This window comes from Epinephelus fuscoguttatus, linkage group LG17 (genome assembly GCF_011397635.1).
Source record: "Epinephelus fuscoguttatus linkage group LG17, E.fuscoguttatus.final_Chr_v1".
NCBI classification, from domain to species: domain Eukaryota; kingdom Metazoa; phylum Chordata; class Actinopteri; order Perciformes; family Serranidae; genus Epinephelus; species Epinephelus fuscoguttatus.
The window spans coordinates 36,363,486-36,381,082 of NC_064768.1; the positions used below are offsets into that span (position 1 = coordinate 36,363,486).

A 17,597-nucleotide genomic window follows, 5' to 3' on the forward strand; every position below is an offset into this window, starting at 1 on the left:
TTTTAAATTTATTATTATTAATTTATTATTATTATTATTATTATTTATAAATTCATTCATTTATAATTTTATGTCAAAGCCACAAGGAGCCACTGGAGAGGCGCTTAGGAGCTGCATGCGTCTCTAGAGCCACAGGTTGCCTACCCCCGGCCTGGATGATAAGGTGTGTTGACTTTGGGGATCCCCTTAATAGAGCCACCATGAGGTTGACATTTTTGGTTAAAAGTAACCATAGACTAAAAAAAGATGGTTTGTGGACTCCTGATTGAAGCCTCAAGTTTGACATTTTTATTGTCTTGTTTTTTAGGGTCAGAAGTGACCATATGTGGATGAAAGGGTGGTTAAGCCTAGCAAACAGCCTGGCAATCAAAGCAGCCCTGCCTTTAATTATGTATAACTTTAATAAAAGCTCTAATAAAATTTAAACAGGTGAGTTATATACAGGGCGGCACGGTGGTGTGGTGGTTAGCACTCTCGCCTCACAGCAAGAGGGTTGCCGGTTCGATCCCGGGCGTGGGAGCCCTTCTGTGCAGAGTTTGCATGTTCTCCCCGTGTCAGTGTGGGTTCTCTCCGGGCACTCCGGCTTCCTCCCACAGTCCAAAGACATGCAGATTGGGGACTAGGTTAATTGGAGACTCTAAATTGTCCGTAGGTGTGAATGTGAGCGTGAATGGTTGTTTGTCTCTATGTATCAGCCCTGCGATAGTCTGGCGACCTGTCCAGGGTGTACCGTGCCTCTCACCTGATGTAGCTGGGATAGGCTCCAGCCCCCCCCGCGACCCTCAAGAGGATGAAGCGGTTAGAAGATGAATGAATGAATGAATGAATTATATACAAATTTTCCCCACAAACAGTTGTTGTGAATTGGGAAATTAGCTATAGAGACCAAAACCAGGCTGGAAACATGCTTATTTCTGCTGTTACGTTGGACATTTCGATGAGGGTCTATGGGGATTGACACTCGCTTGCACCCTTAAGTGGCCATTAAGGGAACTGCAGTTTTTTGGCACTTTGGCATTGGCTTCATTTTTCAACCCCAAAGGTTGGTGCTTGATAGTAACATGTCTGGCTGTTATTAGATGGATGGCCATGAAATTTTAATAAAGACAGCCATGATGTCTCGACTATGAATCCCAATAACTTTGGTGGTCCCTTATCTAGTGAAACATCTCAGCGTCTCCTGGCTGGATTGGCTCAAAATGTTACACTGATAATTACGGTTCCCAGGCGATTTTTCCCACTGACTTCAGTGATCCCCTGACTTATTTTTCTTGCACCCCCATGATGTTGAAATTGTGTTGTTTTTTTCCCGTTAAATTTCTTGCATTGCCTCAAAAGTTGGTACATACATTCATGTCCCCCTCAGGATGGATTGTATCTTCGGTGATCCCTCAACTCTTTATCCAGCTGTCCTTTGTGTTTGGTGCTCATACATTTTCATGCTAACATGCTAAACTAAGATTACACCATCTTAGCATCCACATGTTAGTATTGTCATTGTGAGCATGTTGGCATTGGTTAGCATTCAGTTCTAAGCACTGCTCTGCCTGAGTAAAGCCTCACAGAGCTGTTAGCACGACTCTAGTCTTGTTGTCACACACCTTGGAATCAGCAGGAGGCTGTAAAGAAATAATTTAGTGAAAATGTCAAGAGACAGAATTGGGGCATCAAAACTATTTTTAGAAATATTACACCAGTAGACTTTTGGGTGTGTGGTAGACTGCTCCTCCACTGTTTCATTTCTGGCCACACACACACACACACACACACACACACACACACACACTGCAAGCTTCACTGTGTGCTGAGTGATGTGGCTGCCGGCCTGGAACACTAAATCTTAAAGGAGTAATGAAAGCTTCCTGCGCCCCAGTGTATTCATTCTCCAGAGGTGTTTGTCAGCAGACAGAGTGCTCAGGGTAGACTCCCATGGTTAGAAAAGCTCTGTTGATTGTAGTCATCACTTTTGCCAAGATGAGCCTTGTTTTACTGCAGCACTGACTGTCTGATCTACACAGCTGCCTTGCACATTATCCTCAGCTTTTGGATTTCGTAGCCAACACAAATTCAGAAAAGATCAACTTGCTAGGAAGATAACTGTGTGTCAAAACCACGGGCAAGTACATGCCAGAATTAGAGCAGTAATAAACCTGGTGAATGACTGTTTGCTTGTATAAATGAAATACCTCCCCAATAACTGACCAAAAAGATTCCATTGCATAAAACCAACGAGCATTCATAACTTGTGGCGGGCTGGAAGAGCTTCAGAAAGTCTAGTGATCCAACTCTCTGCTTTGAGACAAATCATACATTGATCTCATTGCTAATCATTAAGAGTGTCCATCAGGTTCTCGCGGTCATGGATCACTCCTTTCAGGATGCCCTTAATTTTCTTTATTTATCGCCATTAACTCAGCCATGTTGCCATTAAGATGCAGCCAGAGCTACATTATGTTTTGTTCCTTACTTTGGTCACTAAAGTCCTCTGTGCAATGGTTTAACAAACTTTAAGCAATTCCTTAAGTATAAGACCAAGATAAGGAGAAAAACTGAAGGATGTTTTGTGCAACCAATTTTATTTAAAGGAAATCTCAACTCAGATTTAAAGGAAAATCCTAAGGTGCTTTGTGCAACTGGACCCTTGATGCTTTTCCTGTTTCTATAACAGGTGGCACATGGACAGGAGAGAGCCATTTAATTTGAGCACAACAGTGCGAGGCAACGAGGTTACTGTTGGCACTGTGTCATCATCCTGAGGACACTGGCATCGTTTACTGCTCTGACTGGCATTGCTGCACACAATTTACATGCTTCAATTTTTCATAGCGATTTTAAGATTGGCACAGACATGAAAGATCAATAAGTTTGGCTGCCAGTTGGCTCCAGTAAAGAGAAGCCACTGTATGTAGGTGTTAACCTGCGGTGTGACGTACTTAATGTTGTCTAGTTACAGACTATTGTTTGGCAGAAAGACGCTGTGTCTGTAGAGTTATTAAATAGAAACATTCATGAGGAACACCACTGTGAGCAAGTGACGCAGATTTGTTGACGAGGAATAAAACTGGTGAAGCGAGTTCATTGTTACACATTTTTCCCCACAAATGCTCAAGTTAGCCGTCATAATCTGGAGCAATTATTGAAAACATGTCCAGAATATGTAGAAAGAGATGCTCGGGATTTTGGTCATGATAAGATATACTGGTAAACTTGAGTTAAGGGCTTTAAATAAGGTATATATGGCACAGGTACACATGTAGTTATTTCAGCTGGTGATACTTTTCTTAAAACAATATAAGTTCAATTTGATGTTTGGTGCACAGAGGAGGAAACAGTGTGCATGTGCCACGTATGTCACTTAAAATATTTACTGCAGGACAGGGATATGTAGCATGACGCCATGTTACAGGTTTATCAGGATTGATTATTTTAAATGTTTGAGGACGAGGCCATTTATTGTAAAGATGACATGATGTTGAATTTAGAACGTTAAGTTTACACATAGTAACAGCAGTGATTTACAGACCAGATCAGATCCTGTGTCTTTGTTTAAAGAAAATTTAGGCACGTTTGGGACTGTTTGTTACTAATAAGGAGAGAATGGGTGGTGCAAAACCCATGACAAATATTTTTTTAAGTACTGGGAAGGGACTTGTGTTTTTTGTTTCGGCGTAGGGGAGTGAGATATAACTAAATAGTTTGATGGTGAATTCATTTTAAATACCCCTTTTTAAATTCAATTCAATTCACAATTTTATTCACAAACACAGATTAAAAGAAAAAAATACAACTCCAGTTCATCTGTTTTTAGAGCATTTTGCACTTTGCTGTATACTGCCCACTTGTGGCGCTCCTATAGGAAGAGCAATGTGTAAAGACTTAGGGGAGGGGTGTCCAAACTTTTTTGAAAGGGGGCCAGATAAAACAACGTGAAAATACCTGGGGGCCAACTGATTCTCGCATCAAATGGGTTTAAAAAAAATAATAGTTCTTAATGAACTATAGTCCTATTATTGTGAGGTGAAGGGTAAAAATGTGAAGTGATCTTGCTCGATTAACCATTGTTGTGTAAAGGGCCACATATGGTATATTCTGAAAGTCAAGCTGAGGGCCGATTAAAATTGGTCTGCAGGCCACAATTGGCCCCTGGGCCAGACTTTGGATATGCCTGACTTAGGGCCTGCTGGGGGACCTCTTATGATACACTGAGCCCCTTCTGACTCTCTCCTTAGTTTCTGAAAAGTTGGTTCTTCTTGATTTGATAACATTCACGTCCTGTTACTGCATGTCACTAACTCGGCTTCTTCTCTGGAGCCTTTGTGCTCCGCTGTCTCGCAGGTTTTACTGTCACATACATATACTATCATATATTAATATTACTATAATATTATTACTAAAATGAATCAGAGCCGATGCAAGAGCAGGGCTCTGAGCATCATCAGGGGTCCTTCACACCCTCTCCACAGGCACTTTGAACTGCTGCCATCAGGCAAACACTACTGCAGCATCAAGTCTAGGACCAGTTGACTGCTGAACAGCTTCCTGCCACAGGCTGTTAGGATGCTAAACAGCTAAACTGGACTCTCCATCCCATGCACCTTATACATACTGCACAGCACAGCACATGGTCACTTTAAATGCCAATAGTCACTTTTTCTGATGATGGTCACTGCTGATGTGTGAGTGTCATACTGGACTTTTAGTTGGTGATTTATTTATTAATAGAGTACTGTGGCTGTGTGATGAATCAGTTGAGGTAAGTCAGATACAGTTATCCATAAGGGACCAAACACAGCTTCTATGAGGGCGAGAAAGAGCTATGTGGGGACCAGTGTGTGTGTGTGTGTGTGTGTGTGTGTATGAGTCTGCACTTCACTGTCTCTTTAAACAGAGCAGCCAGTAGTGGTCCTCAGTGTGAGGGAATGTAGAGTCAAGTTAACCAGAGTACAACAGATAATTTCCTGTTATCGTTCCCAATATTAAACACTTACTTACATGACTTGTGCTTTGAGCTGCTGTGACGTGAATTTTTCCAAGTGTGGGATTAATAAAGTTGATCTTATCTTATCTTATGTCAAAGAGAATATGCATCGGCAAAGCCAAAACTGATGATCAGATGATGTGAGTAATGATAACCTTAACCTGCTGGTTATTTTTTCAATAAATATCTGGTCTATAAAATGTGTCTGACAAAATGTCTCACACCCCAAAAATCTGTTTTGCAGACATATGAGGACGAGGCAACCGAGATGCTGGAACTGGGCAATGTTTGGCGTTATGAATCTATACATATTAGGTGATTCATTGCTCTTCAGATAGGCTGGTTGTCTTTCCTTGACATTACTGATGTGGGAGGAACACTTCCCTCAGTAAAACAAAACATAACAATAACCAAATCTGAGCTTTTAATAGTGATATTTCATCAAAATCACTTATTCTACACGTCTCATTTAAAATTTGCACAAACTAAGCAGCATGTATGACAAGAGTGATGAACCAAGGCTTTTTTAAACTCCAGGATTTCATCTTTTAACATTCAAACATCAAAGGATATCTTTTTGAAATCTAACAACTAATGTATGGTGGAGGGAGGGTCGTGCATTTTCCACTAGTCATTTGGGGAGGCTCAGGGAGGATAAAAAACAAACAAACAAACAAACAAACAAACAGAACAAGAAGATTTACTACTATACTATTAATCCTTGAAGGGAAATTCACTGTGCGGTCCAGTACCCATACTACCAGTATTTAGTATGCCACAGAAAGATTTAGTATGACCCAATACATAATTTGTCAAATGCAGTGTGCCAAAAAATACCAGGATGTTTTACTACATCTAGTACGATTTTGCAGTATGCAAGCCAGCATGCTTTTATGGCTAATCTGACCCACAATCCTTTGCAAAGTGGGTGATACGTCACATTGACAGAGCCGCAAACAGATTGACAGCTGTCAGAATTCAAGTAACTGATGACCAGTCGAACAGTAATAATAATAATTTCTGGACTTCGCACAGACCCGTGTACTTTGCTGGCATGTTCCCGGGAAGTCCGGGAGTGCTGAGCAAATCCACAATTCAGCCAGTCCACAAGGGGCCTCAAGCGGACTTTCTGCAGACTTCCAGAGAGTCTGCTTGGGGTGCAGACTTCACCAACTCAGTGATTTAATAACACACAGTTCACTGGAATACGGATGTGAAAAAAAAAAAAAATTATGAATGTTTAAAATAGTTATTCATTATTAGGCCTACTAAAATGCTACTTGAATTGCATGAGTAGGCACTGTTCATCAACTTACATGACATATATATGAATATGACAGCAGCGGTGGTTAACCGTTTTCACGGCAACGAGCAAACGGTCTCAAGGGTTGTCTGTCTGCTCTTGCATACTTTACATGTTGACGGTAAATACGTCACACTACGTACAACTGAAGTCTGTGAGGGCTCAGTGCAAGTCCAGAAGGTGGACATTTGGATTCAGTCCATATTTGGTTTGGACGAGGACTTGGACCAGTGACTCTCTGGTTCCAGACCCAGGTCCCTATGGACTGAGCTGCTGCTGCCCAAAGAATGAAACAAACAAACAAAACAATAAAGTCACACCTCAGCCACCCCCCTCCTCTGATAAGTAACGAACACTCCCTTACTTTTACCTTTTTCTGTTACACCTTGTTTGTTTTCCCTTAATGTGGAAATGCACGACTTTTATTTTGAAAACACCGCCACACTTCCGCCTTCTTGTTACCGCTAACCGTTGAGCTTGACACAGGCGAGAGGAAGGTGCTGGCAAGCAGATACACAAAGGCAGTGGAAGGACCCGCAGCAATGGGAATCAAACTGTACTACACCACCGTTACTGCCTCACGGACGGTGAGTGAAGCGGCCGTAACATCATGAACTTAACGCCATGTTTGTGTCTCGAGCTCCGGTGGCGGCAGCTAACAAAGCTCCGTCCAACAGACACACCCAGCACCCTATCAGCTATAGCTTCGTCCTGACTAACGGTGCAGTGGGCCTGTGCTAACGTTACCCAGCGCCCCTTTATATCAATAATGTAACGTCAGCATTACCAGGCTGTGTGGGCTTAATGGTGGAGGTGAAAGTTAGCAGTTGTAAATGTGACCAAACTAAACATATAGGGGTTACAGATACGAGCCAGCATACATACTCCACCTCATTTCTGTTATACAGAAGAGGAAAGGTGTTTCATTAATCGAGCATGCTTTGCTAGCTCATATAGACCGTATTATCTATATTAAAAGCTAATTATTAAAGTGTCATTTTGGTACATAGGACCACCTGGAATCGCTATGTGTAACGTTAGCAAGCAGATGTATCCGTTACCTTACTGTACGCCAAACTTAATGTAAAAAACCTGCTCATTCTTGTTGTTCCCATGACTGTAGGTTGGCGGTAAGCTAGCGTTACAATCCTGCAAAAATCAAAAAAGTAGCTTAAATAAAAACTGCCCGGTGGTTTAAACATAAGCCGTACTCATTACTAGACCCTGTCACTTAGGAAAAGTCAACTCTTTTATGCATTTGTTAGTTTCTAAGCAAGATATCCTTAAATAGTTTGTTTTTCTTATGGAGTTTTGCATCACAGTTCCATAGACTATATTAGAATGAATCCATTGGAAGAGGTTGTCATTCATTTGCAGACACTAGTAAAGTGTGGTAAAACACAACATCCCGTGTAGGAATAACTGTGCAGCACTATGAAAAGTGTATGGCAAACCACTGGGCTGAACATCTGGTATCAATTAGGTGTGAGGAATTCATGTAGTAAAAAAGTTTTGTGACGTGCACTGGCGTTTAACCCTCTCATGTGCAGTCATGCTTCTAGGTAGCTTCAGAAGTGTTCAAAAGGAAGATTTTGATTGCTTACATGCCACTAACACAGCACCTGCTGCACTGCCATATACTCTCCTATAGTAACTATTCATTTTTCCATAGCCAAAGGTGTATTTCAAATCATTTGAGATGAGATAAATAACACCAGTGTATTTAAAATTATCTTAATGTATGTATTGGTGTATATTTTACACAATTTGTTTACTTAAACTATTGTAAGACCGTCCATCCTATTCCAAAATGAAAACATGCCCAAGAAACAAAAGCGTATTTGCTATTATAGCCAAAAATTTTTGTTTTGAACTTAACTCTAAAATTTGCCCCCTCTAATAAACCTTATGAACTGTTCTGCAATGGTACGACACATGAAAGATGTGAATGTGCAATATTAGTACATGCAGCACTTCTAGAATGTTTCCGTCTCAATACCACACAGTCGTCTCAGACCTAAATATCTTAGCCAGAAGTCATTACTGGCTGCGACAACGGAACTGCTATTGTTCTCACCTTGTGTGTGTGTTTGTGTGTGAGTGTGTTGTCATGACAAAATGTGGTGCAGGAGACACCTATTGTAGTGGAAACTACCACAGACAATATGTCCTGAAAATTATATCATGATATTAATGGTAGGACTGGGAGACAAACACGCACAATAAGATTGTTGATCAGTAATCATCAATAATGTGGATATAACGACTGAATGGTTTGAGGCAAGCGTTAAAACTTATAGAAAAGTCTGGTGAGTTGATAAATTTACATCACTTTAGTGTAATGCAGCTTTTAAAATGAGGGAAGGGAAAAACACCATTTATGCCATCTCACGATGCGACATCCAAAATCTAAGATGATATATATATATACAGTATAGGCCAAAAGTTTGGACACACCTTCTCATTCAATGCGTTTTCTTTATTTTCATGACTATTTACATTGTAGATTCTCACTGAAGGCATCAAAACTATGAATGAACACGTGGAGTTATGTACTTAACAAAAAAAGGTGAAATAACTGAAAACATGTTTTATATTCTAGTTTCTTCAAAATAGCCACCCTTTGCTCTGATTACTGCTTTGCACACTCTTGGCATTCTCTCCATGAGCTTCAAGAGGTAGTCACCTGAAATGGTTTTCCAACAGTCTTGAAGGAGTTCCCAGAGGTGTTTAGCACTTGTTGGCCCCTTTGCCTTCACTCTGCGGTCCAGCTCACCCCAAACCATCTTGATTGGGTTCAGGTCCGGTGACTGTGGAGGCCAGTTCATCTGCCGCAGCACTCCATCACTCTCCTTCTTGGTCAAATAGCCCTTACACAGCCTGGAGGTGTGTTTGGGGTCATTGTCCTGTTGAAAAATAAATGATCGTCCAACTAAACGCATGGGATGGGATGGCATGTCGCTGCAGGATGCTGTGGTAGCCATGCTGGTTCAGTGTGCCTTCAATTTTGAATAAATCCCCAACAGTGTCACCAGCAAAACACCCCCACACCATCACACCTCCTCCTCCATGCTTCACAGTGGGAACCAGGCATGTGGAATCCATCCGTTCACCTTTTCTGCGTCTCACAAAGTGAACTCTGCGTTCTAGAGATGGGTCTGCTGCTAGAACTCTGTGTGGCATTCATCTGGTCTCTGATCTGAGCTGCTGTTAACTTGTGATTTCTGAGGCTGGTGACTCGGATGAACTTATCCTCAGAAGCAGAGGTGACTCTTGGTCTTCCTTTCCTGGGTCGGTCCTCATGTGTGCCAGTTTTGTTGTAGCGCTTGATGGTTTTTGCGACTCCACTTGGGGACACATTTAAAGTTTTTGCAATTTTCCGGACTGACTGACCTTCATTTCTTAAAGTAATGATGGCCACTCATTTTTCTTTAGTTAGCTGATTGGTTCTTGCCATAATATGAATTTTAACAGTTGTCCAATAGGGCTGTCGGCTGTGTATTAACCTGACTTCTGCACAACACAACTGATGGTCCCAACCCCATTGATAAAGCAAGAAATTCCACTAATTAACCCTGATAAGGCACACCTGTGAAGTGGAAACCATTTCAGGTGACTACCTCTTGAAGCTCATGGAGAGAATGCCAAGAGTGTGCAAAGCAGTAATCAGAGCAAAGGGTGGCTATTTTGAAGAAACTAGAATATAAAACATGTTTTCAGTTATTTCACCTTTTTTTGTTAAGTACATAACTCCACATGTGTTCATTCATAGTTTTGATGCCTTCAGTGAGAATCTACAATGTAAATAGTCATGAAAATAAAGAAAACGCATTGAATGAGAAGGTATGTCCAAACTTTTGGCCTGTACTGTACATATATATATATAGTCTCATATCTTGATAACCATATAATATCTTCATATTGCTCAGCCCGACCACAGACGCAGTTTTGAAAACTTTGCCATAAAGTGGGATGCTTTGAAGGAAATCAAACATCACAATATTTTTGACCAGGTACCCCGATATTGATATTGCAACAATATTGTAGATTTGATCTCTTAATGTGCAATAACTGGTGCAGTTGTTCACCCGTGCAATATTTTTCAGTATATTTATTCAACATACAATGCCCACAACTCTGCATATTTCTTATGTTTATTCCTGTTCTTGTTTTTATTCTATTGATGTATATATTGTAGTAACCATTATAGCATAATGCATATATTATATATCTGAATGTAACACTAGTTTATATAGTGTAATGTAGCAATGCACATATTTTTATATTTTAACACATTTACAGACTCAGCACAGTGAAGATATATATTTTATTCTTAATATCTGAAGTGTTATATGTTGTAGCATAAAGCACATTATTTTTCTTTACATTGGAGCGACTGTAATGAGTCACAGTGAAGTATTTCTGATTCAGAGAATATTCATAAGATGAGATTTTTGATAAATACTCCTCAATAATGTGGATATAATGACTGAGTAGGTAAAGGCAAATAATGGAACAGCTGGAACAGTCAGGTAAGCTCAGAAAATGACATCACTTTACTGTAATGCAGCCTTTAAAACCAGGGCGACATTTACGATGTTACGATATCCAAACTCTAAGATGATATTTAATCTCATATCACAGTATCGATATAATATCTATATATTGCCCAGACCTACTTCGCCCGGTGACACGTACTATGTACCTGTGCGTGGGTTCGAGCACACAGTCCTGGAAATTAAAAAATGGTGTCCGCTCAGGTGCTCTTTGGGTGTGTTGGACCTGACAGAACTTTTTTGGTACACTCAAATAGATGGTGGCTGATATACAATCGAATGTTTTTATAGAGAAAACATTTGTTTATGCTCTTTTTTTTAAAGGATCTTTTCAGTTTTTGCAGGATTATTATCGTCACCTTTATCTTTCTCAATATATTTCGGACTCTGGACGTCCTCAGTGAAACGAATCAGTCATTTCCATGTTCTATGATAGCGCATCAGCTATTGAGCCTTTTGAATAGTGAAGACCAGACTTTACTGTGCATGTGAAGGACTCCAATAATATGACACAAATTAACGCGGTGACTTCTCCTTTCTTTAACCTCCTTTATAGGAAGTAGGAAATGGGACCCCCAGCCACACGCACCCACGCACACATACCCTTTACGCTCTTGGTCCACAGTCTTTTAACTTCATGGATCACTGTATGGCTGCTGGTGTGATCTCATTGGAGAATTGTCACTAGTATTTCAAATGCAGTCGCTCTAGTTGAAAATATTGTGTTCAGTTTTAGTTCCTTCGTCAACTGCTCGCACCATTCAGAGACTCTTAACTGCTGAGTCTGTAAAAGTGATTCCCTCTTTCAACGCAAGGACACTGGCTGTACAACAGCTGTGTGTGGCCCACTAAATGCCAGCTTGTGTGTTTCCAGTTATTGCTGTGCTTAGGTGTGGTCACTTTAACAAACCCCCTCCCAACTTCCTCAGTTGCTGAAACAGATAGCAGAGCTTTCACTCAGTCTATTAATCATCACCCAGGAGACGGATAGAGCCGCTGCGTTATTAAAGGAACAGCCTTGAAAAGTAGTTTAATCATATGGTTTGTTTTTGCTCTCACATGCCTAAATGTCCCCGACTTCCAGGAGAGATAATATGACAAAGTTTATTCAGTTTATCAAAGTTGTGTGATGATCTTTGTCTGCCTATTAATCATCACACTGACGGCAGGATTTGAGTTTTGATGGCAGTTTTTATCCTCAGGGTTGAACAGTTATGCAGGGGTTGAGAACATTTCTGAAAGGTGCTTTTGTGTTTCAGGTGAAGTCTCAACAGGCGGAAGTGATACGAATCCTTGATAGCAAAAAAATCCAGTACGAGCTCATCGACATCTCTGTGGGCGGGGAGCTGCGTGACGAAATGAAGAACAAAGCAGGGAACCCCACGGCGGTCCCACCCCAGCTTTTCAATGAAGACCAGTACTGTGGGGTGAGAAAAGCACACACACTCGACACACTATTTTTGTAGTCATAGGATCATTTCAAATGTTACTGTATTTTTTTACTGGCACTTGAGTCACCACTATTAGCATGTAACATGTGTATCAGCCTGAATGATGGCTGATAACCAACAAGATGTGTTTATTGTATGGTAATATAGATACTGCTTTTGTCAACCAGAGAGCACTCACAGGTTTATATTTCAACTGTAACCTAACCTGCTTAGTACATATTTTTCCCACAGTTCTCTAACAACCAAATGTCGAGGGTCTTGTTTAGAAATTACCTTCATACGTTCATGTTAAGAATTAAACAGCACACTGTGTTAGCGACAAACTGAAGCATGGATGGATTACTGAACAGGCCTACCGTGCACAGGCCTAGGGGGTCATTTTGTCACTGGGCCGCTGGCCTTCACTTGCATCACTCAAATTAAGATGTACCAAATAGAAAGAGACTCAAAATGACCCAGAGGAGACACAAAAAGATCACACAGAGATGCAAAGGAACTGCAGAGAGGCACAAATGACCTCAAAAACAGGCAAACAACCAAAAAGAGACACAAAATGACCACAAAAACAGGCAAAACAACCATAAAGAGACACAAAGTGATGACAAAAAAGGCAAAACAATCACAAAGACACACAAAATGACTACGAAAAACAGGCAAACAACCACAGAGACATAAAATGACCACAAAAACAGGCAAAACAACCACAAAGAGACACACAATTACTACAAAGCAACACAAAACGACCACTAAAGACACATGATTACCTCAAGAAGAAACTTAACTACCCCAAAGAGCCCCAAAATGACCACAAAGAGACACAACACACACACGACTCCTGTGGTTTCAGTGTAAAAATGGCAGAAAGGCTTTGACACTTCTAGGACTCAATAGCTGCCTCGTTTGTTTTCATGCTTGCTTATTGCCTCTCTGTCTCTCCACAGGACTATGAAATGTTTTCCGAGGCGGTGGAAGCAGATACAGTGGACCAGTTTCTGAAACTGGCGTGAGGAGGGCGGAGTGTGAATTCTCCATCTTAACCCCATTCCCCCAACCACCTACCCCCCCACCTCGTGCCCTGATGGAGGCCCTTTATCCAGTCTCTCTCTGCACCACTGGCAGTATCCACTCACTTTCAATGCCATAATGAAGAATGCCAAATATCCTGTATCTAACTAATCAGAAGACACACATTCCCCATACTGCACCGTAAGACTCAGTCTTAATCTGTTTGATTCTGTTTTCTATTCTCTGTTCATTCCTTTTGATTTCTTCCAGACCTGTTCCCCGTCTGGCAGACTAGTGTTTCTAAGTGCTCTGAGTCCACTCGGAGTCAGTGGGGTGTCTAAATGTGCGGTAATTAGGTCGACTAATCTTGGCCACGGCCACATGATCTCTGGAGATTAAACTAATCCGCTGGATGACAGCATTCAACCCAGAATCTTCCTGATCCTCTGCAGACCAAACAAACCATCATCACTCAGTCTTAACTACTCTGTCGTCTTTTTTTTTGTAGCCTTCAAGTTCCCATGTTGTACATGACTGCACACTATTTGTATTCACATGGGTGCAAATGCACACAGACGTAGCAAGGGCTGTAACGTCCTTAAACCCAATTAATTAGAAGTCATAGATGCCTTTTTGGCACGGACAACTTTTTGTAATTTTGGTCCATTGGTCACCGTACGCAGTAACCCGCTGTAACCACTGACGTCCTGCGCTGATCTGACCTTAGTCAGGTCAAAAAGTAAATATTAGAAGAATACGTCAAACCCAAATGATCATTTGTGTGTCCAACACTCACCCCGTGGTTCGCTGAATTTGGGAAGAACATTTATCCTTTCTCTCATGCCTCCACCGTGAACGAAGAATCCAAAAACAGAAAATAATCTTAAAATTCAAAGTAAGAGGCAGACAGGTTGAGCAACGGCAGAACTATACCAAAACATCAGTTTACAAACTCACACAACTCCTGCAGTGTAATCAAAGTCTCATTTATACAGTTGTACGCTAAACTTTCCAAACATTTTTGCTGAAAAAGTAAAATCTAAAAAACTTTTGCATAAACTGCGCAAGAGCATGACTCATCAGTCTCTCTCAAACAGTATATGGAAGTTTTTTATATATTACATTTTTAGCAAAAAAATACATGTCCTTGAGGTGAAGTTTCTTCTTAAGGTTTTGACTATTTCAAAAAAAATATTTGAAGTCGTGCATTGTTTACATCCATGTTTACTAGCATGCAGTCTTCTTCCTCTTCCTCTGCTACTCTCTGTGTGGCGGGAAACTGGTGGTGGGAGTTTGTATCACCCGTGTGTGCGATATAAACGAAACAGGGAGCCACTTGAACAAACTTCGATCCATAGCGCTGTTAGTGGTCGAAACTTTAAGCTAAGTTTTGGAAATGTCCAACAAAGATAAATGCGGATGATATGTTTGTGAAATATATAGTAAATCAAAAAATAGCCACATAATCTACAAGGTCTTAACAAACACTTGTCGACGGTCGGCCGTCAACCAAAGTCAGGTTGTCGGTAAACGTCTGTTGGCCTAGTTTTTGTGGTGTGTCCTGAATCGTCGGCGGCTTTTCGGCAGATTGAGCATGTTGAATCATCTGGATGTAATAGTCCGTGGAGGTGCTGCGGTGCTTGCCTGCACAGATAGGAAACCCCTCGGCTGACAGGACTCCGCTTCTTTGTTTATCTCATGCATTCCTCGGACTTCTGGTTTCCATTTTTGCGTTATTTCCACTGGCGCAGAACATACGTGCTACTTGGCCGTTGGATGTAGTCCGTGTAGTGTGTTCAAATGCAACTGACACAGGGTGACGTGAGGCGACGTAGACGACGCAACAGTTGGCTTTCGTCGCCGCTAGTTCTTGGAGGTTGGTTTGGTGTGTCTGCACCTTAACATGTCTTTTCTTAAAACTACTTTATAATGCTACCGAAAGAATCAGTCAGAAGTCGTACGTTTACAAATCGCACACATTGTGGCTTCACTGGCGTCCAGTCGTAGCTACCGTTTAGTACACAAGTACTTATACATGGTTTGTATTTGATAGGCTGATCCCAGTAATAAATGTATTTACATTTTACTATATAGGACACCAAAAGGATTTCCCCATGTATTAGTATTTAGTGCGTAAACATACCTTTATGCGAGGAAACATAATTCATAGGTACAACAATGTCAAAATAAATAAATTGTGAAAAATCCAAAAAGACGGTTTTCATGGCCGCGCCCCTGTCAGTGTTTATCATCGGAATAAGTTTAATTTGGAAACCAAAAACTCGCATTAGATCTGTGACAATGGTCACCAATGGGCCAGAGTTAATAGAAAGGTTGGTAATCAGTTGTCAGACTTTCAGTAGTTAGCTGCTTAATGTTAGCACCCAATGGAGCAGGATGAACACATTTCTTAACTTCACATTTGGTGCCAATATATATCTGTAAAGCGCTTTGCAGGTGGATTTTCACTGTAGTATTAGCACTTACCTGCCATCTTCTGTGCTCCCCATAATCTGTATAACTCGGACGCTTCGTTCCTGGCACCGACGGGAGCTCTGTACCGCTGACTGATGGTGCACAAAGATGGCAAACATTTAGAAGGACGCATTTCATATCGATTGTAAACGATTAGACTGAAAAAGATGTGAATCTTTGAGCTTTTCAACCGCGTAGCTTTTCCTTTCTTTTGTTTATTTTGTGTTACAGTATCACTGACTGTCCCGGGCATGAAGATGCAGTAATGTGACTATGCACTGAAACCCTGCCTCACTCTGAACACAGACATGAAGGTCAAAGCTCAGTCTTACTAGCCTTAGGGAACACTCACCACATGGGAAAAATGAAGGCTTCACTTATTTGTGCTTTTATGTTTGTGCATTCATTCAGTTGACTGACTTCAGTTGGAATATAATGCTCATGTTTTGGGTTGCTCATCTTTTTTTTTTAAACGGAGGACAACATGGTTTCTCTCTCCTACTCGTAACATCTGCCCTGCTCTCAACATTGTGTTGTTACAGTTTGGGATCTGTAGTAATGACAGCCTTCACACACAATGTTTGTGCACTGTTTTGTAAGTCAATGGTTGTAGATGTTTGCCTGCTATTGATGTATATTCACTATGAAACATGTTTAAGACATTCCATGTCTCTATCTGAGCTCCTGCTTTGCTTTTGGACCAATTCCCCTTGGCCAAAAAAAGAGAAGAAAATAGGGAATAAAATGCTGTTGTCTTCCAAGAAGATTGTGAAAAGTGATTTATGGGTGAAAAAATAAAATGAAGTTGACTACCTGTCTGGATATATATTTATTTATTCATTAATGGGTTCTACTGAAAACTTTAAACCAGAAGAAAGTCGGCCTAAATTAACTCTGGCATGTTGGAAGTTTGATGTAATTTGTAACAACAGAAATCCAAAATTAAAATGTGTCATTTTCTATTCATAGTCCTCACATTAATAAGGAATTTTACAGGATAGTGTGGGGACATTAGCTCACCCACAAGAGAGTTGATTCTAATTTGCAAGTCAGTGGAATATTCTCATCACCAGCGCATGATGGCATCTTCCACAGTCTGCCTCACTATATTCATAGCAATGTTGTGTGTGAGCTACATAATTTCGCTGAACAATTGTACACAGACTTTTTGTAATGGCGAAATATGACATCAAGTTAGTGTACACAGACCTAGTTTGTTAGACAAAACTTAAATACATACCAGCTAGTTTTATATGATTGGCTAATAGGAGGTCATTCTTATGAGGCATGTATTTAAATTAACATTCATCAATAATAATCACTAGGAAGTCACAATACATTTGAAGAGCAATGCTAATCGTGGTTTTACTCAGGTGCAGTACCTTATTTGTTCTTTGGGTGGCGCTAATGTAGCATTAGACTTCTACCTTTGCAGAAGAAGAAGAAGAAGAAGAAGAAGAAGAAGAAGACTTCCAATAGGAAACAAAAACCCTGATTTCAAAGTAAAAGCAGAACATCATGTGACATTTAACAACGTTGCATATTATTGTAATCTTGTTTTAAAGACTAAGACATAAAATATAAAAAATATAACTCCACTCGTTAATGTACATGCTACTAAAGGGTAAAGGGCATGGGTGAATTGTGAGACAATGTGCCCCGGGTACAAATGTGTAAAAGGTCCCACAACAGACAGACTTTATTGTTGTTTTGTGTCCCTATGCATCATCTTGTGATTTTGTGTTTCTGTGTGTTATTTTTGCTGTTGCTCCCTGGATCTATCTGGTCACTTTTGTCTCTTTGTGGCCATGTTTCGTCTCACTGTAGTC

The 17,597-nt window shown here is 40.7% G+C and overlaps 1 protein-coding gene across 1 annotated transcript; it reads left to right on the plus strand.

Moving 5' to 3' along the window:
• Positions 1-6,744: 6,744 nt before the first annotated feature.
• Positions 6,745-16,582, plus strand: sh3bgrl3 (SH3 domain binding glutamate-rich protein like 3). The gene is made up of 3 exons (XM_049602195.1): positions 6,745-6,868; positions 12,097-12,264; positions 13,230-16,582. The coding sequence occupies exons 1-3, from the start codon at positions 6,824-6,826 to the stop codon at positions 13,293-13,295; spliced, it is 279 nt and encodes a 92-aa protein (XP_049458152.1). The 5' UTR covers positions 6,745-6,823; the 3' UTR covers positions 13,296-16,582.
• The last annotated feature ends 1,015 nt before the right edge of the window (positions 16,583-17,597 follow it).